At 36.1% G+C, this 27,036-nt stretch overlaps 1 protein-coding gene across 10 annotated transcripts in view; it reads right to left on the bottom strand.

Annotated features, from left to right (window-relative positions):
- Positions 1 to 27,036, bottom strand: part of Pax (Paxillin) — a 150,857-nt gene that overhangs the window by 10,608 nt on the left and 113,213 nt on the right. For 5 of the 10 annotated variants that reach the window (XM_067106314.1, XM_067106312.1, XM_067106307.1 and 2 more), the window contains 3 exons: positions 10,682 to 10,936; positions 9,510 to 9,683; positions 8,140 to 8,370 (listed from right to left, as the gene is read on the bottom strand). In XM_067106314.1, coding sequence (XP_066962415.1) covers positions 8,140 to 8,370; positions 9,510 to 9,683; positions 10,682 to 10,936 — 660 coding nt within the window. Of the gene's footprint in view, positions 1 to 3,317; positions 6,375 to 8,139; positions 8,371 to 9,509; positions 9,684 to 10,681; positions 10,937 to 25,824; positions 25,867 to 27,036 lie in introns of those variants that run through there. The other 5 variants (XM_067106309.1, XM_067106316.1, XM_067106315.1 and 2 more) reach the window with 3 other exon arrangements.

Genomic DNA, 27,036 nt, shown 5'->3' with positions numbered 1-27,036 from the left:
ATACAAAGTCCCTGAATATCTTTATTTCCACGAATGTGCACTATACCTGGTATCACTACTGTCTGTAGTCACATGGCGCTTATGTTTCCAAGGGAGGCCACGCCGATCCCACCCACAACTCTCCATATTCAAGTAGATCAGGCTCATTCTAATTCACGTCACGAATAGTCAGGGACTTCGGGGCAATCTTTATTTGTAGGATATCAGTTGACCATTACCCAAACCTAATCTTCCCTGAAAATCAATTATCTTACGATGTTTTCTCTAGTCTCTTCCAAAGAAACTAGCTCTATGCTTTCCTTAGAGATGCGAATCTGTACTTTCTCTGCACTTACGGCTAGAATTCTAGGTTAGAACTTTCTCCATAAACTTACTACCTTGGTTAAATTAACACAATTACTTCTACATTATATTCTGGTCCTGCTATTGTCTGTCAGATAAGACGTTTTTCTACAAGAATTTTGCAATTTCCTTATCCTAATGGTACTTCTTATTCTCTATTGCTAAACTCACTTGTCCTAATTATATGTTCTGACCACTTAGCAAATTCTGTTACTTCTTTCTCTGCATCTCCTTTTACTAGAATAAAATTTTTCTCTGAAATAACAATAATAATAAATAGAGGTGTTGCGTAGGTGGAAATGTATAATCCCAAGTGAACTACAACTCGAAGTGCATTGACTGAGAAATTTCGAGTTAGTCATTCAGTGGCTGCTGGAGGGGACTGCAGTGACGCAGGTGGCACTTGGCAACTTTCGTGTCCTTGTTTTGAAGCGCCATCTCTGAAACTCCCGAGGTTATCTAAGGTCAAAGTTCTGACAAAGACAATAAGAAGACGAATAAGGACATCCGAAATAGCTATTACTACACGAAAGTGAAAAGTTTCACTTATTCTAAAAATGACTTTTTACCAATCTCTTCATTGCTTTAACTGTACAAGAAATGACCGGTCTTATGATTTTCTGATTTGTTGTTACATATCCGAGGTACTAAGCCTGAGCCTTTGGTCTGTAAGTAGTATATGTAAATAAATATGCTGAAAATATTATGTAGCATGGTTTCAAGTGTTCTAGTTTAGATTTGTTTTTTGATTCTAAAGATTTCTATGCCCATTTTGATGCACTTTTGTTGGACCATATTCAAGAGCTTGTAATTTTAATAACTGTATTATGTTGTGGTCAATAAACTATCTATCTATCTATCTATTGCTTTCTCAAGATGAGGTTTTCAACCGTGATACCTACCAACGACATCCTAATAATCCTACGACTTACTTGCAAGCAACTCTGAACGTTTTCTAAATGTATTGTACTCTGTGTCGATTGCAATTGCATCTCGTGCTGTGATTTTGAAAATAATAAGGTATTATATATTCAAGACATTTCGGTAATCATGTGGTTTTCTATCTTACTGGTTAGAGCATTCTCAATAAAAAAAACTCATTTATCCCGTTTTCAGTTTTCTATAAAGAAAACTATTGTGCCGGTTTTGTCTGTCTGTCCACACTTTTTTCTGCCCGCCCTCAGATCTTAAAAACTGCTGAGGTTACAGGGCTGCAAATTGGTGTGTTGATCACCCGCCCTCCAGTCATCAAACATACCAAATTGCAGCCCTCTAGCCTCAGTAGTTTTTATTTTATTTAAGGTTAAAGTTAGCCATGATCGTGCTTCTGGCAACGCAACAACACAGGCCACCACGGCCAGCTGAGAGTTTCATGGGCCCCGGCTCATACAGCATTACATGTATACAGAGACCACCGAAAGATGGGATCTACTTTCTGTGAGCCTTGATTATAAGCTGTGCAGAAAACTCGATTGCGCCGAAGAAACTTCGGCGAATTTTTTACTGGTTTATGTTACTGTTAGCTGCTGTTGTATGTTTCTTATCAATTACTTATCAATCCCACTGTTTCCGGTCAACCTCTAGTCTCCATTCCATTTCTAAGAATTTTGGACAAGTCTAGAAATGAGAATAAGCGGTCTCGCTAAACACGCTGCCAGTCCTCTATCACTATAACCTCCTGATCCAAGTTAATTGCATGGCACCTGGCACGATGTTATTAATCCATTCTGAGTTTTAAATGGCAAAATGTGGTTTCTAGCAAAGAGTCATTAATCTTTCAGTTTTTAAAATTTCTTAACCGTCTTGCTTTTTGGAAAGTACTTGTCCATACTACATTGTTTGGTTTGGGCTCCAGCATCTATCCTCAGTCTTATTTTTTTTTTTTTTATCTACTGACACACACACACACACACAGAGAGAGAGAGAGAGAGAGAGAGAGAGAGAGAGAGAGAGAGAGAGAGAGAGAGAACGGAATTTTCTTTTACATCAAAGTACACTGAAACCTAAGAATTTCTAATAAGGAGTTAATAATTCCATGTAAACTTAGTATGGAATTAATCCATGTTTCTATAAAGGAGTTTAGTGATTCCATGTCCAGCTTTAGTATGTAACCAGTAGTCCTATGGTCCTAAGATAAAAAATGAATAAAATAAATTTTTGTTTGTTTTGAGAGGATGTGTCCCGTCGAGTTTTGCATTCTGATTTAAGGTCCTTCAGTTCGCTGAAGCATTGTACAACAAGCATTGCATGCTTGTAAACAACCAGCTTCATGAGGGTGCCTCATAAACTATGGATAAATAAGGTCATTGTGTTTTGGGAGACGTAAATAAACCCTCTCGTTCTCAACTCTCTATTGCCTCTTTCAGCTTGAAGTTACTGAAGTGTTTCTTTATCCTTGCAGTCGACCTTGAGTTATTATCTGTATACTGAGAGAGAGAGAGAGAGAGAGAGAGAGAGAGAGAGAGAGAGAGAGAGAGAGAGAGAGAGAGAATAACCGAAGTTTTCCAGTAAGCTTTTTAAGAGGTATAAAAGGTTACAACTGACACCAAAAATATCTGAAACTTCATCATGACTTGGAGAGAGAGAGAGAGAGAGAGAGACTTCTAATACAATCATTTTCATTTTCTTCTCAACATTCAATCAAGTTACATTAAGATATCAACAAATTAAAAGGTCAATTTTAGTTTTATATCTCACCATATGTAACAAAAATAAAAAAAAAAACAATTTTAAAACTCCCGGAAAAAAAAATTTGTTAAACAAGAGAAAACTTTTCCAGAGAAGTTTTTCATAATTACTGAGATAGACAAACCCCAATAGCACCTAAAAGGTATTTTAAAACTCCTGAGCAAAAAACTTGTTGTTAAACATGAAAAAGAAAACCTTTCCAGAAAGGTTTTTCGCAATTACAGATAGACAAACCCCCCAATAACATCTGAAAAGGATTGACAACACGAAGAAATAAATCTTCCAAGTGAAATAATAAAGGAATCTTTTTATTATTCATCAACAATACAAAATAGCATCTTGAGGAATTCCTAGGAGCGATGGGCGTCTCTCTTCGTGAGAAGATACATTATAACAAGTGAACGAACCCATCGGAACGATACAATTTGAGAAATGGAGTAAACAAACAGAAATAAATACAACTTGAAGTCGAGTTTTTTTTTCTTTTAAAGTGAATAATTTTTAAGTTGCCCAAGAAGGGTTTTAAGATAAATACCAAACCAGGGAAGAGAGGTTATGAATACAGAAGATATAATAATGTTGGGGTCTTGAACACTGGATATGTTCCGACATGTGTACAGTTTGACAGCATCTTATGGGAAGGAACAGGTGTACATTTGTACAAAGAGGAACAAAATAATGAAAGGAAAAATTGTAGGAAGACAGGTCTTCTCCAGTGTTGATATAAGCGATGTTTGAAAATGCAGTAGAATTAAAATTGAAGTGTATTTATAACACGATGACTTCATGGGAAATGTACACTTTGTAGTATGTGAAAATACAGTAATTACAAGTAAATACAAGCAAATCTGATGGAAAGTTTACAGAGCAAATATTCCAGGGAAAGGAATCAAAACAGAGAAAAAGGTTTAGTGGATGGAATGACGACGGTTTCCAAAATGTCTGAATCATCCATGAGGTAAAACTCCTGGTATAAAATGTGTAAGGGGTGTAGCAGAGTGAGGGCATACGTGATAATAATAACTGTTCATGTCATAAAAATTACAAAATGTTGTGGATGCTACAGCACAAGGATTTTATCCTTAATCACCCCCCCAAAAAAACAATAAAATGGTGTAATTATGGTATTAAAAATTACAGTGTTGTAGATGCTACAGCACAAGGATTTTATCCGTAATCCCCAAAAAACCAAGAAAATGGTGTAATTATTATGGTATTAAAATCTTCATTAGGTTAAACGCAAGCATTATTTCAACAATTCTTTGTTCAATTCCCATATGTAATGTCTCTCGATGTTCCGAACATAGGTAATTTTGAGTAAAAGCAGACACAATATCATTCCCAATACAGTTTACCTCTGAACCACAAGATCAAAAGCTACAGTATCTCCAGTTATACAATCCATTGGAGACAATGAAATAAGTCATTTCTGCAAAAATTACATTTTTTAAACATTAATGTAACCTGGATATTTACCAAACCTTTTACAACCTAGAGTTATTAGGAGAAAACTTAAGAAGGGGCCTTTCAAAATCCAAATTTTAGAAAAAAAGGGGAAATGTGAAACATGCTGAAAAAGTCTGTACAAAATTGTATGAATGTAAGTGTACTGAACTGTATTCCTAACCACTCTCCACAAAGGCTTGAGATCATTTAAATAACAGTAGGAAAAAATTTATAATGCTTGTATTAAATATGAGATTAAACTTATCAAACTAACTAGTAGACACTTTCTTCAGAGGGGAGCCCATACACTGTACTGTCTTGGTTGGCTGGGTCTGCAGAAGGCACAAGGTTATCGGGCTATAGAGCCCAGTAATTAGTCAGAGAGATAAAGATAGCTATGACGAAGTACTCTGAGGATTTATATTTACTCTAGCAAATAATACTGATAAATTAAACAGAGAGAGGTGAGACAATTAGAAAAAATAACTATAAACACAGAGAACAGGAAGTAAAGTTAAAATGAGAAACCTTGTGCTTTCTTGTGACTATGTATTACAGTATTACGTAGCTGAAAGAACTGGCTGATGGAAAAAAAAATAATCTATAAGAGAGAAACAAATAAGTCCATCTTGACCTGACAAAACATTATTCATATCACGAGACGAAATTGGTACAACTGATGTCCTCTTGAACAATGACAGATCTGAGTTTTAGCCGAATTCCGGTGATGGAATATAATGAAACTTCGAAGTTTTCCTTAAACATGGACGTCCTGGAAAAAATTATATTTCAATCTTCCAGACGATACGTTTGACGAACTTGCGACTTGAGTCTACTATCCACCACTTTTCTAATCCAGTCTTCACTGAATAACGTTACTCATTTCCCTGAACGAGTTCTTCAAAAAGTTGTATGTTTTAGCCAAACCTGACAAGTCCCTGTAATGATATAGCACAATTCTATGCAGCTGGGAAAAATCTTGTAGACTGTCCAAGAAATTTATGCTGTCCTTTGACGAATCTCGTTGTTTCCGGTTCAGTACTTTTTGGAGATCTCGATGCGCCGCGAAAACTGACGTAGAATGACTTTCCAATTTCTGTGTTGATATCGAAAGCTGCTATTGCAATATTAGTGCATTTCTAATCACTGTTACTATCTTTTGAGATTTTCTAATCCTTGTGGCAATCTTTTGAGGCTTTCTAATCCTTGTTACTATCTTCTGAGAATTTCTAATCCTTGTGACAATCTTTTGGTACTTTCTAATCCTTGTTGCTATCTTTTGAGACTTTCCAATCCTTGTGACAATCTCTTAAGACTTTCTAATCTTCTCTCTGACAGAGAACATGTCTTTTTAAGTCGCATAATGCAATGGCTACTCAGTGGTGACGACAGGTGGGGCAAGAATCCTTTTATGATAACTCTCTTAAAATTCAGAATCCAATGTCCGAAGAGGCATTTTCGAGAACATTATCAAAGGACTAATAAACAATTTAGTAAATCATTCATCAACCGTTGGCTGTTCTTCTTCTTCCTTTGGTGAACTTGGTAAATGTTTATTGGTGACTTTTACTCAGTTCTCTACGATCAACCACCGGAGGTGCCTTGTTTGTCTGCTGTAGGGGTCAGGTGCCATTCAGGTAACTCATAAAAAAAAAAAAAGGTCCCACTCGTCGAAAGCTTCTTTCAGACGACCGCCATCTTCGTCCATACTTCTTCTATCTATCTCGCATGTCCTCGGAAGGCGTGTCTTCTTGTCTTGTCTTTCTGGTGCTTGCCTACTCGTCATCCTCCTCCTCGTCCCCGTCTTCGTCGTCGTCGGAGACACCCACGCATGCGCTGCAGACGGGCTTGCTCTCAATGCAGTAGTACTGCTTGCTTTTTATAGGCTGCTTGCAGTCCTTTGGTGGAAGGAGAGGAGGGAAGACGTGACAAAAACAGGTACACAATGGAAACCTTTTCGTGATGAAAATATCGATATTATTATTCTCATCTTTTTGCGTGACGAGAATGATTGTTATTATTATCATTCTCATCTCTTGGCAGACAGAAGAGCATCTGGATGCGTTGTTAGGGATGAGAAAAAGCCTGAATGAGCTGGATTTAGTGGGGCTGGTCCAAAGTTAGTCGCCAGAAGTGAGGCAGCCTTGTTAATATCAGCATTCAAAGGTTGTTATTCTTGCCCAGGGCTACCGGGGTGCCACCGTGTGTTAATTCGACAAGAACTGAGTATCTTGGCGTTCGATGGACTCATGGCCAAGAATCGCAAATGAATGAAAATGCAAAAAAAAAAAATATCTACGAAATCCCGACTTTCTTACTGATTAGTAAGGAAGAACGTTTGGCGAAATAAAAATACGTCTAATAAAAATACAGAGTAATGAGTTAAATAAAAATCAGACTAGGAGTTACCAACTTAAATTTGTTAGCAACATGGACCACTAACATTGTCTCTACGAAAAGCACGGAACGAAAAAGAAAAAAAGATATTCAAATATGGAATAAAATCCATCTAAAGCACGAAATAAAATGATCAGAGATATATACAGAAATATGTAAAAAGGTGATTATATACAGTATATATATATACAGTATATATATATATATATATATATATATATATATATATATATATATATATATATATATATATATATAAAATGACCTGCTTCTTCTTAATGGGATAAGAGTTTATTATAAGCTTCTCGCACCAGCAACAGGGAAAAGGTGGCGAGCGGAACATCACTGTCCCCAAAAGATCACCTGGCTTGCTTGGGGTGCCAAATGATATAAACATACCCTGATTTGAGAGAGAGAGAGAGAGAGAGAGAGAGAGAGAGAGAGAGAGAGAGAGAGAGAGAGAGAGAGAGAGAGAGAGAGAGGATAGTGAACAATGGTATAATCTAGAAGGACAATCTGAGACTTCAAATATACATCAGAGAAAACCTAAAATGAAAATATGATTATCAGTAATGCAATAATAACAGGAAAATGAATTATGTACTTACCCTTTTCAGTCTTAAAATGAATCAACACGATGTACTTAACAAACTACTAACTGTATTCAATTAACATAATTAACAGAAATTTGAACAATCTCTTATATACAGACATACTTCCAGACGTTTTTCTATTGAAAAGATAATATTCAGTGAAGATGTTATAATTTCACTTACCTTCCTTCTGCATCCAACAACTTGAAACCTTGTGATGGATGAAATCATAATTAGAAGGTCAATCACTGCCAAAAACCATTCATACACACACATACCCACACTCACACATACACACTTAGAGTACATCAAAACTCTGACAATAAAGCTTAATGACCAAACTACTTTATAAGATTTTCAAGGTAGGCTGAAGATTGCCACCTTGGATGGCACCAACGAGCATCAATGGAAATGTTTAATAATGCCACATTAATGGCACTCAAGAATGCCACCACAACTACACCAAATGGCATCAAGATAATTCTCGACAGTGCCAGGGGTTAGAGGGAGGGTAGAGTGCCACCTTGGGGGACACCAACGAGCATCAATAAAAACATTGAACAATGTGACATTAATGACAATGAAGAGTGCCACCATAAAATGTACCAAACGGCGCTAGGAAAGATGCTCGCCAGTGCCACGGGTCAGAGGGAGAAGGGCGCGGCGTACTCACCCTGCAGACGAAGCATTCGGGGTGCCACTGGGCGTTGAGAGCTGATATGTAGTTGTCCATGATGGGGGCGTTGCAGCCTCCGCACTTGGGGGCGAACATGTTGAAGTAGTCGTTGCGGCAGTAGGGCTTTCCGTCCTTCTCGTGGAAGCCGTCCTCGCCGAAGGTGTTGCCGCACTGGGCGCAGAAGAAGTGGTCCGGATGCCACGTCTTGTCCAACGCCGTCACGCATTTCTGTGGGGAAGGAAGGAGAGTAGGCGTCGCCCACGGGTTAGAGCGGGAGGTTAAGTTAGAGTACACATCCTCCCCCAAAAAAAAATTAAATAAATAAAAGCAACAAAGTATTGAAACAGTTTGGACCTGTGATGAGAAGGGATGAGGATGCAAAGTACTGAGATGGTCTGGACTTGGGATGAGATGGGAAGAAGCAGAAAAGTACTGAGATGAGAAGGGATGAGGGAGGAAGCAAAATACCGGGATGGTCTGGACTTGTGATGAGATGGGAAGAAGCAAAAAAGTACTGGGATGAGAAGGGATGAGGAAGCAAAGTACCGAGATGGTCTGGACTTCTGATGAGATGGGAAGAAGCAAAAAAAGTACTGAGATGAGAAGGGACAAGGAAAGATAGTATTGAGATGGTTTGGATCTGTGGTGAGAATACATAAGGAACAGTTAGTCAGAATAGCAGCAGACATGGAAGCAGCAGGACAAAGACCTTTAGGGAAGCCCAAGAAATCCAGAAAATATGGAAAAGATGAAGATGTATATCAGATGGGAATTCAGGCAGACAGTACACAGGATATAGGGAAGTGGAGAATCTAAACCAAAAATGGAAAAGCTGATGAATAAACTTTTAGAATTATGACGATTGTATAAAATAAAAAAAAAAGTAGTATACCAAAGCAAAATGAAAATTTTTTCTATTAATGTTCCAAAACCGAAGAATCACAGGCCCACCTAAAATATCAAGAATCTAAATGTTAAAAACAATGGTATTTACTGTAATTCTGTAATCACATTCAGAATTAAAATATCTTGAAAATGCTACGGCAAATTCGTTACCTATACTTCTGTAATCATTTCACAACCTGAACCTCTGTAAATTTACTAATAGTTAACAAATCCGTAAGACGTTTCCATGACCTATACCTAAGTAAATGCACTTGTAACCAACATAACACCTACCTGAAACATAATCAAAAGGTAATTTATGAAGTTAATTCAAGAAATCTACTCACAAAGCATTCCACACTACCTATACGCTAATCTATCCCTACTGGAAACGCTTAATGCAGACTTAGGGCCCTTCAAGAAACCGATCCACAAAGCATTACAAATCCCCTGCACGGAAGGGCTGGGGATAGAGGACTCACATCCAAGATAGGGCCGTCGCAGTAGGCACAGCGGGGCGAGAAGAGGTTGTGGTAGTCGACCTCGCAGTAGGGCTTCCCGTCGCGTTCGAAGAAGTTCCTCGTGCCCAGCTCCTGGTTGCAGTGGGTGCAAGTGAAGTGCTCAGGATGCCACGTCTTCCCCAGCGCAGTGATCACCTGCCCCCACCACCACGACGAAGGTTTGATACGATCAGTGACTGACGTACTGATTGATTTGTACACATACACGCACGTATACATATATGTCAGTTGGTGAGATAAGTTGCTGATCTACTCAATTATACTGACTGACTTATATACTTTCACTGACACATAATATATGACTTACTGATTCACTGATTTATACTGAATGATTTGTATACGTACGTATAAACATATTCATATATCAATTGGTGAGATACATGACTAATTTACTGACTGATTTGTATACATATATCAACTGATGGGATGACTGACTGACTGATCTGTCAATTTATATTCGTACATATATACATATTATAAATATAAAAATGTGAAGTGATTTCTTGCATGTAAGTTACTCCGTTGCTGTTATCTGTCAAAGTCAGCTGACTATTATATGGAACATGACAAAATAAGCTTTTTACTTGCTAAGCAAGCTTCCAAGAACCGATTGCTCATAGGTGGACATTAGAGAAAAACATAAGCACAGTTACGTGAAGATATGTAATTAACAACCAGCAAAAAATAAACTGGAAATAAGAAGTTGTAAAACGAAAATACCTGAGCAAAATGTATCATCTGTAAAAGGAAATTTAAGTTTGAATATTTATAGCAACAAAGGTTGCATGTTTATTGCAATGACTGATATTTAACATGCTATTTTATATGCAAAAAATCAACGAAAAGCAAAAAAATAATAAGGAAGAAACTCAGAGAAACCTGAAGAACAACGGACATGAAAAGTCCTCTACCAAATTTATATTCGACGCTATTACAACATCTTTGTAATCATGAAGTTTATCTACGCATTCTGTACCGTGGAAGCTTGTTTGCAAGTGTCAAATGTCCCTTTATCTTTGCTCTATAAGGGTAGTAGTTCACTTTGCTTAATATTTATGAAATAATTAAACAGGTGAAAAAAGGTGACAACAGCTGAGCGACCGTCCTCCATTAAGCCACGCCCCCTTTCTCACCTGTCCTACGATGGGCTTGTCACAAGCGCAGCAGCATCCCTTCTGGGTCGTGGTGATTCCCTGCTCAGTCATGTGTGTGGCCAGAGAACCCAGCATACAATCCAGCTGGTTCACTGGAGGGGGCGTGGGCTCCTTGGGAGGCGTGGGCGTCGGCGTGGGCGGAGTGGGCGTGGGCGTCGGGGGCGAGGGACTCTTGGGCTTCTGAGGTTTGGCGTAAGCCGAGTCTACCTGTGTCTGGAGGCTGCTGGCATTGATCTGTTCGGGTGGGATGTCCGGCGGAAAAGTATTAAAATACGATCGGTTCAGTCTCGATTCTGTTTTGGGAGGAATTTCAGTCGATTTTGGGGAATTTCCCTAGATTCTTTTGGGGGAATTTCCCTAGATTCTTTTGGGGGAATTTCCCTAGATTCTCTTGGGGGAATTTCCCTAGATTCTTATGGGGAATTTCCCTCGCATTTTTAATGGAATTTCTTTCAATCTTAGTGGCATTATACTAATGAGCTTCCCTTACGTGAATAAATAAACAAATAAATAAATACAATGACAACCTTTCCGTCTTTGCAACTGAGAGCAGCAAGTAGTTCCCATCCAATCATCTTTGGGAGAACAATTAAAAACATCAACGGCTTATTCATTCTTATGAGGAAAACCTTATTCATTGCAGTAAATAACAAATCCCCTGATATAAATGAATACATAAATAAATTAACTACAATTCATTAAAATTACAATCTTTCCGTCTTTACAAGTCAGAAAAGCAGAATCGAAACTCGTGAGTGTCACGCAGAGCGATTGCGTAGATGACTTCAGCCGACTTGGCATTTAATCAAGGCTCGTAATGATGCCCCCGGGTATCTGGGTACCTATGTAAAGATATCCTTTAATGTGCTAAGTGGGGTGTCTTGGGTGCGGAGGGCTGCGAGATTTCCTGACGAATATGTGAAGCATAATGATTAGATGAGGGTTAAAATGGTGAAATTGAAAGTCTTCCTGAGGGACTATCGGATATGGGCGTTTTGCGTTAAATTTCGTGATTATATAAATAAATTTCAAATCTACGGTTAATCTAAATGAATCCCAAAATAATGGATAGTTTGAGAACAGTGAAATTTAACGACAACGGGGATTCATACAGAGTTTTTCACTAAAATAAAATTGATGCTTAACTAACTTTGTATGTGACAAACAAAACGAAAATTACCGTTCTCTCTCCAGAATACATTGCTGCCCTAAAATGGAAAACTGCAGTATCAGCAAAATTTTCGGAATTGAGATATGCCACCTATTGGGCTCGTGAAACGCTAATACACAAGTTCCTGCAATTTCAGAATGATTCTTCAATGCTTTCCACGAGTATTTAGGGGGTCACATTTGCAGTATCTGCAAAATCAGCAGTAGGGCAAGGGAGTATCTACCATTTTTCTCAGTTTTGTATTTTTGCAGGTACTGCAGCCTTCCATTTTTAGGGCAGACTGGTTCAAATGATTACGCAAAATCGTTCATTTCAGCAGCAGATTCTTCCCGGAAACAGCAATAAGATAATTCACTGAGCATAAATTGACAAAATTATAGAGTGAAACTAAACTGCACAGAATTCGAAAAGTATCAAACCGCGGAGAAACAATGCCGAGCTAAAAATCCCTCCCGGAAAAATAAGCGAAAAATGACATTCAATCAAACGTCACAAAACAGTGATGAAATATTTGCTCAAGGCAGAAGTATAAGCTCCACTTAGAGGCCTCAATGAATATTCCTTTCAAATAGAAATAAATGAAGAGGATTTGAGTGAATACACGAAATGCACCAAATCCTCGAAGATTTTCCGCGTCTGATGAGGCGTGGGAAGGTAAGATGGATGAAACAGGTGTGAATATATAATCAACGTTGGGTACACGCAGGTAAGAGCACAAGGAAAACTCAATAATAAATTAGTCGTAAAGACTTCATGTACATACATACACACATACTTGCATGCATACATACATACATGCATTCATATGAATGGAAATGTCAATAAACTTTGGAGCTACCCCTTTCAGGGTAAAAAGAACATCATACATACATACATACATACATACATACGTTCAAACATACATACATTCATAAGAATGGGAAAGGTAAACACCCTCTGGAGCTAGACCTTTCAGGGTAAGAAGGGCATAAACATGAATACCCAATACACACTCTAGACGGTTCAACACAAATCGGCCCAAGACAAACAAAAGAATTTTTAAAAAATGACAAAAAATGAGGACAAAACGAATATCAGTTCTGACAAAAGAAAAATTTAAAAAAACAACCCCATGGGACATCTTACAAACCCAACCCCCCCCAACCAACCCTTCCCTGAACCACAACGAAAAAGATGGCTAATATCGGAACAGTGGGTGTCAAATGGAAGCCCCCTCCCCCTTTTTTCTGGGGGAGGGGGGGCTTTCTCGGGTCACATGCCAATTAGCATGGCGGGTCTTTCAGCCAAGAGGAGATATCTCCACTATTTGCTATATAAGGAGAAAAGGAGTGAAAAAGGAACGTGACAGGTTCAATGTTTCTCTCTCAATCTCCCCTCTCTCTCTCCAGAGTAGACTGACTGAGACAGACAGGTGGATCCTTTTATCAAAATGTTTAATCCCACGTTGTGTAACTCTTCAAAACAGGTGTCATGGAGGCGTTCCAAGTAAGGGAGAGAGAGAGAGAGAGAGAGAGAGAGAGAGAGAGAGAGAGAGAGCACAAATACGGTAAATGTGGGGAGAAAACACACTATGCATATGAAAGCGAGAGAGAGAAAAAAAACGTAAATATGATGGGGGAAGCACAATGGGCTTCAGAGAGAGAGAGAGAGAGAGAGAGAGAGAGAGAGAGAGAGAGAGAGAGAGAGAGAGAATATGTATGTATTTTGGCACTCGTCTCCAAATCCCCAAGATGGCAATATGGTGGGCTTTAAGCTTAAGGAAGTTGGAGAGCAGTAGGTGGACGGGTGAGCGAGTGTTGGGAAGAGAAGAATTAGACAAGAAAAAATAGGAGGGAGAGAGGGAGGAGGAGGAGGAGGAGGAGGAGGAGGAGGAGGAGGAGGAGGAGGAGGAGGAGGAGGAGGAAAGAAAAGGCAAAGAAATGGGAGCAGATGACTTAGTGCCAAGCGCCGATTTGGTTTGTAGCCGATTACAAAAGCTGCTAAGATTAGAGAGAGAGAGAGAGAGAGAGAGAGAGACGCACGTTATACAGAGAACCTTTGGAAACCATTCACAATATACTAACAGACTGCATAAACATTTCACCCTCGAATTAAAGTTTACAATTAAGGCGCCTTCCCCCGGCCCCCCCCTGGCTCTCTCTCTTTCTCTCTCTCTCTCTCTCTCTATCTCTCTCAGCTTGTTTAATCTCCGTAACAAAATATACTTCCAAGAATCTTTCTTGAAAATTTCCTCTGAATTCTCTCTCTCTCTCTCTCTCTCTTCAAACTCTTCTCTCTCTCTCTCTCTCTCTCTCTCTCTTTCTGTGCATGTTAGCTCTCCACAACAACATACTTCTAAGAATATTTCCTGAAATTTTCCTCTGAATTAAAACTCTCTCTCTCTCTCTCTCTCCATCTTAGCTCTCTCTCTGTCCAACAAAATATACTTCCAAGAATCTTTTTTGAAATTTTCCTTGAATTCAAAAACCTCTCTGTCTCTCTGTCTCTCTCTCTCTCTCTCTCTCTCTCTCTCTCTCTCTCTCTCTCTCTCTGCATGTTAGCTCTCCGCAACAAAATATACTTCCAAGGATATTTCTTGAAATTTTCCTCTGAATTCAAACTCATCCTCTCTCTCAAAACCTTTCTCTGACATTTTCATTTGTGACTAAAATTCTCCCGCAACAAACATGGCCGACATTAAAAGTTCTTCTACCGGAATATTTGAAATAAGTCTCCCTAACGCAGTATCTCGATTTATTCTTATATTTCCCAGCTTATTTTCAAATCCGTTCCATAAAACCTTAAGACAAACGGTTCGGAAATACGAGCAACATCTGAATCTTAAAATACGACTGTGTGTGTAAGTTTATGAATAAAATTATACATCTTCAAAATGCTTAGCAAATGGAAAATGAATATTTGAACGGAATGTCAAATACGTTGTTGCATATTTGTTCTGTGCTGTCACTCTAGAGGAGAGAGAGAGAGAGAGAGAGAGAGAGAGAGAGAGAGAGAGAGAGAGAGAGAGAGAGAGAGAGAGAGAGAGGATAAACATTAAATTAACGTCACGAATCGAATATGCCAAATCAATTTAGAAAAAATTGGACTGTCCATTAAACGATTTTAAAATCAAACATTAAACGATTTAAAACATACTAATTCGTCAGAGAACTGACACATCAGGGTATATTAATATAACCTACAAAACCATTCACCACATAAATAATGAAGACCACAATCGTATCAACACAAGTAAAGCCATCAACAGATTTTCCAAAAATCAAAAAACTGAAAAAACTGGTAAAAATGACGAAATCCACGACCGCTAATTATCGGAAGCGATAATTCAAATCCACAACGAAAAATAAATAAATAAATAAATTCAGGAAAACTTTTCACAATTATCGATGATTATAAACGGTTCTGGGAGTGATTAGGCAATCCACGAACTCTAATTATCGGCGGCGATATAAATAATTCAAATCCACAAAAAAAAAAATAAATAAATTCAGGAAAACTTTTCACAATTATCGAAGATTATAAACAGCTCTGGGAGTGATAGGAGTATCGTTGGTACTATCCAGGTACAAGAGTACGACTCCGAAGTACTCCCAAGTACTCCCCAACTCAGCAACTCCGTAGAAGGAAGGCGCCTACTCCTGTCCTGTCGCTCCTCACCTGTGCCGTAGGGAAGTAGCCGGGTGGCACTGGGGAATTTCGAGGACCAGCGCCTCTATTTAAGCTCAGTCAGGGAACTGACAACAACCCCCCTCCTCCCCCTCCTCTCCCTTCCCGATTCCCCTTTCATTCCCCTCCTTCCTACCTACCTACCTAGCTACACCTCCTCTATGCATCTCCTGCCCACCTACATTATCCCCCACTTGCTTTTACTAATACTTTTAATTTTACCTACAGTTTTATCGGCGCGTCTGTTCTTCGGGTGTTTTTGTTCGCTTGTTTTGTCTCGAGACTTCCACTTCCTTTTTCCTGCTCATCGTTTGTTGCGTCAGCGCGAAAATAGGAGATTGCTTAACTTGAACAGATGCGAAGACTTGAGCAATGTTAATTAAGAAGCTAAATGCATATCCACTACATAAACAGATAGGATTAAGTAACTAAATGTACATCCATTACGTACACTGATACGATTAAGTAAGTACATGGAATTCCACTACAAAAACTGACAGCAAACTGTACATTGAATTATTCGACGAAACTATAAAACTATAAACTTTACACGACACATAACAAGTGGTCCCACACCCCACTTCCCAAAAAACGGATCATTGGAGGACCCACAAGAAAACGGAGGTTAGCATGTATAGAGGTAACATACAATGGATCTTCAGGTACTTCCCTTATTCCTCTCAAACACGCAAACACGTACCCGACGGGATAGCTGCTCTCACACCTGAAGTGACTGTGAATTCAGGAAACTGCTAAAGGAAGCTGGCATTCCTTTCCTCTTACTGTAAAAATAATTTCACATCCACCACAGCCTATGGGTACTGAAGTACGGGTTGAAATGCATAGCTAAATAATGAAATACACGTTTAAATATAATTATATATTTCAACAAATGCATAGGACTATAATGTACTGACTATAATGTACTGTGGTATGATTTATGTACGATGCAACTTTAAAATAATTCTACATCCACGGTCTATGAGTAAAGGAAATACTCTTTTAAATATAACTATACTATACTATAAATATACGTTGAAATATAGCCAAATCTTTCAGCAGGTAAGTGCACATGACTACAGTGTACTCTGATATAATTTATGCACGGTGTAACTTTAAAATGATTTGAAACTTACCGTCGCTTCTGACGAGAAGGTTGCCCTATGAAAATACTATAATGATAACAGCGACAATTCTAATTTTTCCTAATATCATGAGCAATACGATGAATATTAAAAGCAAAGTTATTTTCTTCAGTTATAATGAAATTTAAACAGAGGTGTCGAAAGCCTTAACAGCTGTCATTATCATAATGAAAGGCAAACAGCCTATTAAAATGTTCTTTGTAAACACGGTGGCAGATCTTGAAAACAAATTTATAAAGCTAATTTGATGATAATGATAATAATAAAATAATAATAATAATAATAATAATAATAATAATAATAATAATAATAAACTCAGCCTTCAACGAAAACATATTTTAATAATAATAATAATAATAATAATAATAATAATAATAATAATAATAATAATAATAATAACAAAACTTCAACGAATAAATATTTGACATTTACTTGCTAATGCAGGGTAAATGAATGGACACCTAATTTGAATTTCAATAATAAACAGGTTAAGGATGAAACCAAGACTATTTTCTACCTAGAGAGAGAGAGAGAGAGAGAGAGAGAGAGAGAGAGAGAGAGAGAGAGAGAGAGAGAGAGAGAGAGAGAGAGAGAGCTGCATAATTAACATAAAACAGGACATATGTAAACACGAAGAACATACAACATACCCTCCGAAATATTTATGGCAAAACTATGTCTACCCAGGCCACTTCCTGATATACAATCAATGGAGATTCTCTCTCTCTCACCCGACATCTTTACGCCCGTTCTTGTGTGTGCGTCCTGACTTCTTATACAACAAACCTTCTTTCTTCTATATAAGGTCTTGCCAAACATCCTCCCTCGGAGGCCAGGGGGGAAGGGGGAGGGGAGGGGGAGGACTCTCCTCCCCTTCCCTAACCCCCTCCCACCATGCTCTTTCCCCTTACCAACACTGCCACACCTCCTCGCAGTTAAATTAATCGTTGTACCCCTTTCTCTCTCTCTCTCTCTCTCTCTCTCTCTCTCTCTCTCTCTCTCTCTCTCATTTTCCTGGGAAGACTTTGTAGCTTTTCCAAACCTAATATATCAGGGCATCAGATTTTTTCTATTACATCGTTTAATTTGTTTATTATTATTATATTATTATTATTATTATTATTATTATTATTATTATTATTATTATGACTGATGAGTAAACACTATAGGAACTGGAAAGAATTACTTGTATCATCAAACTATAACAAGGAATTATACGATATTCACTATATTATTATTATTATTATTATTATTATTATTATTATTATTATTATGACTGATGAGCACTGTAAACACTATAGGAACTGGAAATAATTACCTGTATCATCAAACTATAACAAGGAATTATAGGATATTCACTATAATAGGCCAAAAATACATATTCGAGAATTGCCAAACTGAATTCACTTGAAAAACAAACACATCAAACCATACCACAAATTAAATCACAAAATTCACTGTCCCCTACCAAAATTCAATGCACCACAACATTTCAGGGAATTAAATCGCAGAGTTCACCGGGAACAGAAATCTGACATTTACCATGCCTTAAGAGTGTAGCAGAGAAGAGACCTAATTGGGCTCATTAAGTATCGTATATACACAACTTCAAGAGAGAGTTTAATCGCCGATATCATGCGGAAAGGATAAAATTATATACTGAGAGAGAGAAACTTAAGAAGATAAAAAAAAATATTAGCGGATGGAAACTGACAGGTGAATATATTCTTAAGAACAGGTTGAGAGAGAGAGAGAGAGAGAGAGAGAGAGAGAGAGAGAGAGAGAGAATTCCGCTAAATTAGATTCTCGAACTCATTACCTCATTAGCATATCTTCGCAAATCGATTTGGAGTCTTTTAACCCACTGGTTTTTATTGTCAGGGGTATCTCTCTCTCTCTCTCTCTCTCTCTCTCTCTCTCTCTCTAATAATCTCTCTAATGAATCTCTCCTGAGCGAAAACCCGTGATCGGTAATAACTCAAAATGAATCTATGACGATTCTTTCTTAACAAGCTATTATATCTCGAACATTTATTCTTGGTTGTTCTGTAAATCGAGGAAATTTTGTTGCTTGAATAAATTGTATCTGCACTCATTTATTTGAAATAGTTCCGTGTGAACCGTTTTTTTTTTTTTTTTTTTTTTTACTCATTTCGTTGTTATTTCACGTTATACTGAGATCAATCTAATTATTAGTTTGAAAAAATCACCGATTTTTCAAAGCCTCTCAAAATATTCCCACTCTGCAGGAAAAAATTATGATTGACACTAAACATTAAAAATCTGGTTTACGAAAATCGTCTTCTGGACGTGGTTGTGTGAATATTAAATGCCGCAAAAAACAAGTGACTTCTGCATACGTGAAACCACTGGAATGTCAATGACCATAGTCGCTGCCACGCCATAAAAATATATATAAAACTTATCACTCTACACAAAAAAATATCATACCAGTCAAATTATAATGACCATAGTCGTTGAGACGCTAGATAAATATATATAAAACTATCATTCTGAACGACAAATATCATAACAATCCACTTAAAATACGTAAAATAATTAGCTAGGTCTGATATATCATATTCAATACAACCCACAAGAAATTGCAATTGTTTACAGTTAATCTTACGTTGAGCTGGCCATATATCAGCACGGGCTCTTGCCTGAAGTACAATATATCTTGCCTGAAACACAATATATATATATAATATATATATATATATATATATATATATATATATATATATATATATATATATATATATATACATATCGAATCTATAAAGGAGAAAGATACGCGTTTCCTACGACCCGAGAGAATGAGCACGTACTAAGCTTTCTAAGCGTGACACCTTTGATAAACATGACAGCTCTCCTAAGTGTCAGGAGGAGAGAGTGTTGAGCTAAACTAGCTGTATTTCCGCTGACTTCCAAGAAGAAGAAGAAAAAGAAGAAGAAGAAGAAGAAGAAGCCACAAGTTGTTTATAGCTCGGCGAACGGACTGGGAAGGTTATTATCCTTTCAGCCCCGTTGTATACGCTTTGGGTGGTTTGTGGAACACGCCTGAAGATTATTCTATGTGACAAAAGATTATTGTACGGCGATAGGAGATAAACAAATAATAAAGAAGATTATTGTACGATGCTAGGAGATAGACAAAAATGATAGAATGATGATGGGAGATAAACAAATAATAAGTAAGATTATTGAATGGTGATACGAGATAAACAAATAATAAATATGATTATTGTGCGATGACAGGAAATAAACAAATAATAAATAAGATTATTGTACGGTGACAGGAGATAAACAAATAATAAAAGAGGTTATAGTATGATGATAGGAGATAAACAAAAATTATAGGATGATGATAGTATATAAACAAACAATAAATAATATTATTGTATGATGACAGGAGATAAACAAACAATAAATAAGATTATTGTATGATGAAAGGACATAAACAAATAAATAAGATTATTGTATGATGACAGGAGATATATTATAAATAAGATTACTGTACGATGACAGGAGATACACAAATAATAAATAATGATTATTGTATGATGACAAGAGATAAACAATAAATAAATAAGATTATTATACGGTGACAGGTGATAAACAAATAATAAATAAGATTATAGTATGATGACAGGTGATAAACAAATAATAAATAAGATTACTGTATGATGACAGGAGATAAACAAATAATAAATAAGATTACTGTATGATGACTGGAGATAAACAAATAATAAATAAGATCATTGTATGATGACAGACAACACATAAAACAATAAATAAGATTGCTGCATGATGACAGGCGATAATCAAGCAATAAATAAGATTATTCGTATGACAGACGAGAACAAACAATGAATAAGATAACTGGATGAAGATGGGGATACGCAAACGATGAACAGAGGACACGTGACTCGAGATGAAGGTTTATCTTCTAAGAAGGGGAAAGTTTACCAAAATATTCGCATAAAAGGGATGTTTTTAGCGGGGACTAAATATAATCTTTCTATGAAATATCTAAAAACAGAGCCAAAGTATTATTTACTTGTTCAAGCAATATAATTGTACAGAAAGCCTCAAGGAAAAACTCTATAAGAAATATAAAGAACTGACAAATATATATATATATATATATATATATATATATATATATATATATATATATATATATAAAGAACGACAAAATCTTTTTAAAAATATAAATAATGATTACCAAAATGAGAAAAAAAATCACGGTCAATCAGCGTCTTTTTTTTTAACCAAAATTTCAAAAAAACTCTATAAAATATAAAAAATTAACAAACGATAAAAAAATATATAAAGAACTGACAAAAAAAAAAAAAAACACAATTAATGATTACCAAATTTATTTGAGAAAAAAAATCACGGTCAATCAATGTTTTTTTAATGAAAATTTTCAGCGTGATTGCGCAATTTCATCTGAGAAAATAACACGAATTTATTCCTTCAACCAACGATGTTGGAAATCCGGAAGAAGACTGATAATTTCCCCTGAAAACGAATACGTCAAGCGAAAACCCTTACATCTCAGTTCCCGGGCCGCACTTTCCCGAGATGTAACCGAGTACTGGGACCTTTCCCTGAAGAAAGCGGGACGCCATATCTTAAAAACTAACCATAGAAGTTTCTTGAAAATAATCTCATTGTGTCTCCCACACCCAAATTTCTGAGACCTGATGTATTATGCTTCACATATTCTTTCAGTATGTTTGGAATGTCATCTGAAATTCTGAGTCATTAGAGCGATAAAGTTTTAAGAGTTTTAATCATCAAAATGCCCAATTTACGAACTGACGTCATCTGTGTATACAGTAAAGAATTGGAAACATTTTACAAACACTAGACGTTGAATTAACATAACGTTATTGTACTTTCTAAAAAAAATGGATGATATGCTACTTTCTAAAGAAAACGGGGTAAAAATTATACAAACATCACATCTGATAAGAGCAGTTCAGAAGAAACAGAGAAACGCGAAGTGGGAACAGTTTTCCAATAATAACTGTAAGTTTTTACATACAAACACCTGCATATATACATACACAAACGTATGGTGCATACGTACACAGCCTTACATACAAAGTCAGGTGAAACATTTTCTACATTTTTTTCAGTTTTTTAAATACATAGTCTTACCATAGCATTTTTTAAATCTTGCTTAAAAGAGAGGTTTCATATTCTACGTAAGCTAAGCACGGTCTTCATCAATAACTAAAATACCTCAGTGTCTTTATCAGTGTCTTTTTAATTTATCACAGAGACTAAATAAGTCTTTTTTTTAAGTCTTTTACAAAGCTTTTAACAGAAAAGTTTTTTTTTTCAAATGCACTACATTTCATGAGGACAAGTGTCAAGTTCTTATCTAAGTTTCAAAGTTAGTTTTTTTTAAGAAGTTTTCCAAACTGGCATCATGTTTTATTTCTTCACTTTTATATTCCAAGGTACTTACCTCACAAAACACGACATAAAAACACACACAAGAGGGTTTTTAAAAAAAAACTCCTCTAAACAGCCAGAGAAATAAGTGACAGTGGAAACAAGAATAAATCACAATCACAGACAGTATCATAAAAAATTCAAAATTCATAAAAATTTAAATCCTGCTCAAACTCTCGGTGAGTAAATGAAAAGCCTTAAGACATATAAGTTTACACAACAGAACCTTAATTTAATTAAAATTATGGTATTACAATGTTATCAGCAACCCCAAAATTAATATTAAAAAAAATTGGTATTAATATCATGTCACACAACTCTACTTATAACCGGCATGCAGTCAAAATCAATAATGTAGACACATTAGTACCTTTACAAATAATGTTGGGACGTTATTAAAAAAAAATTATATCTCTGCCCCCAAAAATGTTACCATTAGTCCGTCAATATATTAATATGGGGACATTGAGTGAAATGTCTCTTCTATGGTGTAACCATTAGGTCCTTAAAATATTAATAAGTGTTACAATATTTCATTTAAATTACATATGTTCTCCCCATGTTACCATTAGTGTCTAACATACATTAATAAAAGGAAACTATACCAAGTTAACCTTATAATACGTCTTCCACAACACTCGAGTGTCAATTCAGGTGAGAGTGGATGAACAACACGAAGGATTCACTCTGTGTATATTTACAAGTAACACACGTGTTGTTTTCTCTAACCGGACAAACAAACAAATCATCCTTTGCTTTGCTTTGACGTGGTACTTGAGTCTCTGTTTGTGACACGAACACATGCACAGCTTCAACAATAATGTTTGTGCGCGGGTCTCCTGACAACACTGTGATCTAAAGCATGTTTGTGGCGGGAGTGAATTCGTTCGATGATGTTTGTTGGTCTCTAAGGTAAGATATGTTTATGTCTCGATGAAAACACTTTACATATAGGATGAAACAACACAAGTGTTGAACATATAGATAGACTGAAATGTATTCAAATACTCTACACATTTTATACAGCACACAGTTGGAAGAAACAAATATTTATTTGTAAGTGATAATACATGTTAAAAATATATATGCATTTACTCATGAACAGGAAATTTCCCTAGCGAAAATATAAGAATGTGTACATAAGACTATCTATCTATCTATCTATCTATCTATCTATCTATATACAGTATATATATATATATATATATATATATATATATATATATATATATATATATATATATATATATATATATATATATATATTCACGACATACATACATACCTCACATTAAACAAATGCCTAACACAGCTTTTGTAAACATCAAAACTAAATTCTCTAAGAAAAAAAAAAACTTGCAAAGAACAATATCATTAAGCCTAGTACACAACAAACGCGATTCTCTTTACGCCATAAAAGACTAAAATTCTAAAAAAACTTCTTTTAAAAACCTTTCCCCAACGAAACACGCTCGGACATACAGTATCCCCTCGCGGAATGTTTATAAACAAACGCAACCTTCTCTGGGGCGCTGCTATCCCAAACAAACGCGCCCAGAGACCTCGACGAATCTCTCTCTCTATCCTGGCCATCGAGACTAAGCCCTTATTCCTTTCGTTAATAAGGTTTAAGCTCCTTAATTGTAGCTATTAATTATCCGACACGTCTCCTAAATATAAAGTTGATAATGAGGTTCGGTTCAACTTAAGGGTAATGGTCTTTGAAGGTTTGAAGAGTGTGTCTTTTGACCTAGTTCTTAGAGAGTTAGAGTATTCTGGGAGTGTACCACAAGGCGAATATGATTAACTACTCTGCCGTCGCTGGCAGCTCCCGCCCACAAGCCGCAGTGATGTACATTTATGTACGGGTTGTATAGAAACGCAAATACCCCCGAGAGTACAGATCTGTGGGCGTGCAAATTAAAAAGTTAACTCTTTTTTGGGTTGAATTTGTGAACTAATTCATTAGGAGTCATTATATTAATCTTAAATTATCGTTAATTATTCCTGCAATCTAGATTCGTTTATGTAAGTTAGGAAGATGAAGTAAATTTGTATATGATGATATTACTGAAAAATTAAAACCTTCCAAATTCTATTAATTTTTATTGCTATTAAATTGTGTTTTATTTTATACTTCTGCACCTTTTTAAACATCTAAACAGGAGTGCATAATATTCAACATTCAACGATGAATTTAATAAATAAAAACTGTTGAATAATCACTTTCCAAAAAACAGCCCCGACCAAAAATTTAAACCCTATTAATACTTGTCTAAAAAAAACCTAACTACACAAATCTAAAATTACTTTAAAGATAAAAAATTCTAATAAATGTAACACCTTGTGGCAGTAAAAATGAAATGTACAAATTACACTTTTAGGCCTAATTCTAAAAAAAGTATCACTGGTGTGTCGTGCAACAAAGATAGGCCTATTATTTGTGTCACTGTTTGAGTCGTTAAACAAGATGGATATCTTACAGTAGAAAAGATTAATGAGCCGTTAATCGTGTGAGATAAATAATAATTACAACTCTTGGATACAGAGATTATTCAATTTCTTATTATTATTATTATTCAGTGAGGTCTGTTCATGCTCCGAGTGGTGGCTAAAAAAATAATAGCACCATTTGGATGTTGTCATGTAGTTACTGCCGATTATCACCGGAATTATTATGGATTATATTATATAAATGATCCCCAAAAATAACCTCAAGTCTCCCACTGCGAGCAATAATCTACGGCGTTGTTACGGATTGTTAAAATTCTGTTAAAATTACGAAGTCTGTTAAAAAAACCGACAAAATCCGAACACCTTCACCGACGGTCAAGTATGAGAACGAAAGCTCAAAAGTTCCTCTTCCTCTTCCTCTTCCTCTTCTTTTGGTAGGATTATTTACTACGGTGGGAAGAGACAGAAAAAATAAATGAAAATCGATCATTTGCACCATTCTTTGGGACGGAGATGAAAGCGCACAAGTGTTGTACCTTCAGATCTGATAGGAAAAATAATCTAGTTGACCCTATGTATGCCCGCGCAAGGCAAGATTCAATTTCAGGGAATGTATGAAGTATCTGATAAATCAATTCCAGAGATAAAGAAGTTTGGGCGTGTTTTATCAATTCCAGAAATAAAGAAGTTAGGGTGTGTTTTAGGAATTCTGATAAAAATGTTATCCAACTTATTCAACATGACCATAGGCTTTAAATTTTACAATAAATATCAGCAAGTTGAATGACCGATTGAAAAATTTACGTGCGGCAGGTAATAATGATAAAAAAAAAGTGACTAAATAAGGAATCTTTATAAGCACTGGTCACACATATGATAAAATAACGAATAATGTTCAGTACAGGTCACGAAAGGATCAGTGGCTAAATGACAATCAATTCAGACCAGAATTTTTTGGAGGGCAGCAACTTACAACTTCGAAAATATAACTTCAGAGAGTCAAAACTTCTTTCCTTTTTATGCAACAAGGTAAAACTTTCAAAATGTAACTTCACAGGGTCCAAACATTTTTTTTATAAAGCAACAAGGTACAACTTCTAAAACTTAACTCCACAGTTTCAAAACTTTTTTTTTTTCTAAACAAGGTACAACTTCCAAAAGAGGAGAGAAGGAACTCTTGGCTTTCCAAAATAAAATCCTTGCTGACTCACCAACTTCCTGACAAGGGCAGGGCTCCTCAGTTTCTCCTGCTTCTGCATTGGGAGGAAAAAAGGAATTGGGAAAAACAAGGTCAGGGGAAAAGCACACGCACACATGAGTTTTGATATATAAATAAGGATTCTTTTATTTATTTTTTTTTGAGGAGGGGGGAGGGGGCTCCATTAAAAGGATGGTATTGCACACATTACTATCTAGTGGTAAGACTTAAATCTACAGGCATGATCACTTAAATGGTCAGTCTTAAAGCTACAGACCTGATTACCTGCTTATGCACAGCCTTCAAAAGAAGCCAGTCAGACTACTTCTTTACTATATTATGGTCAGACTAAAGACTATATTAAGAATCAGACTCAAGGCTTTAATAACAATCAGACTAAAGACTACATTATGAATCAAACTAAAGACTACATTAAGGGTTATACCAAGACAAGAACTAGGTTCTACCTCAAGGAGGGATACAGGGTCATTCTATAATCTTGGTCACCTAATTTATAAGATCTACCAACAAAAGGCCCTACAGTTTAAATTATGTGATTACTGCTTCTAGTTTGAATAGACTGAGAGGAAGAAGAGCCATTTGGTAAATTCTTGACAGTTCATTTCCAGAGATTTACATGGAACCAAGGTTCAAATATGAAAGATTTAAATAAGTCAGGAAAATGACCAGTGCATGAAAATTTTAGATATAAGTACTGCAATTCATTATCTATTACATCGCACTTAAATTTCAAGTTTAATTTGGATCCTTAACTCAAAACCTCCAAACAGCCCCGTAATAGTATAACAAACTCCTAAAAGACTTTGTATATCTTGGAATTTATTTAAAACACTTTGACTTCAATTCCAGGAATCTACCATTCCAAGAATTTCACATGTAATAGTGCATTTAATAAATGCATTAATGGTTAAACAGTTATGAAGAAAAGTTAATTCAAATGGAATATATATATATATATATATATATATATATATATATATATATATATATATATATAGTGCATATGGTACGTAAAAGAAGGACGTACCACAATTACTAGGAAAGCTTACGAGCTGGATAACTTTTCAAAGTAGCATAAGATTAAAAAAGACAAATGCATCACTATCTATAAATTCATCAAACAATTAAGCAGTATGACTCAATATAAATTAACATAAATGTGGCAGAAAAGTGGAAAGAGATAAATTCTTAAAATAAAAACTTG

This window comes from Macrobrachium rosenbergii, chromosome 7, assembly GCF_040412425.1.
Source record: "Macrobrachium rosenbergii isolate ZJJX-2024 chromosome 7, ASM4041242v1, whole genome shotgun sequence".
Classification (NCBI taxonomy): domain Eukaryota; kingdom Metazoa; phylum Arthropoda; class Malacostraca; order Decapoda; family Palaemonidae; genus Macrobrachium; species Macrobrachium rosenbergii.
Note: the sequence above shows the minus strand (reverse complement) of the source record. Positions and strands in the feature narration are given on the sequence as shown.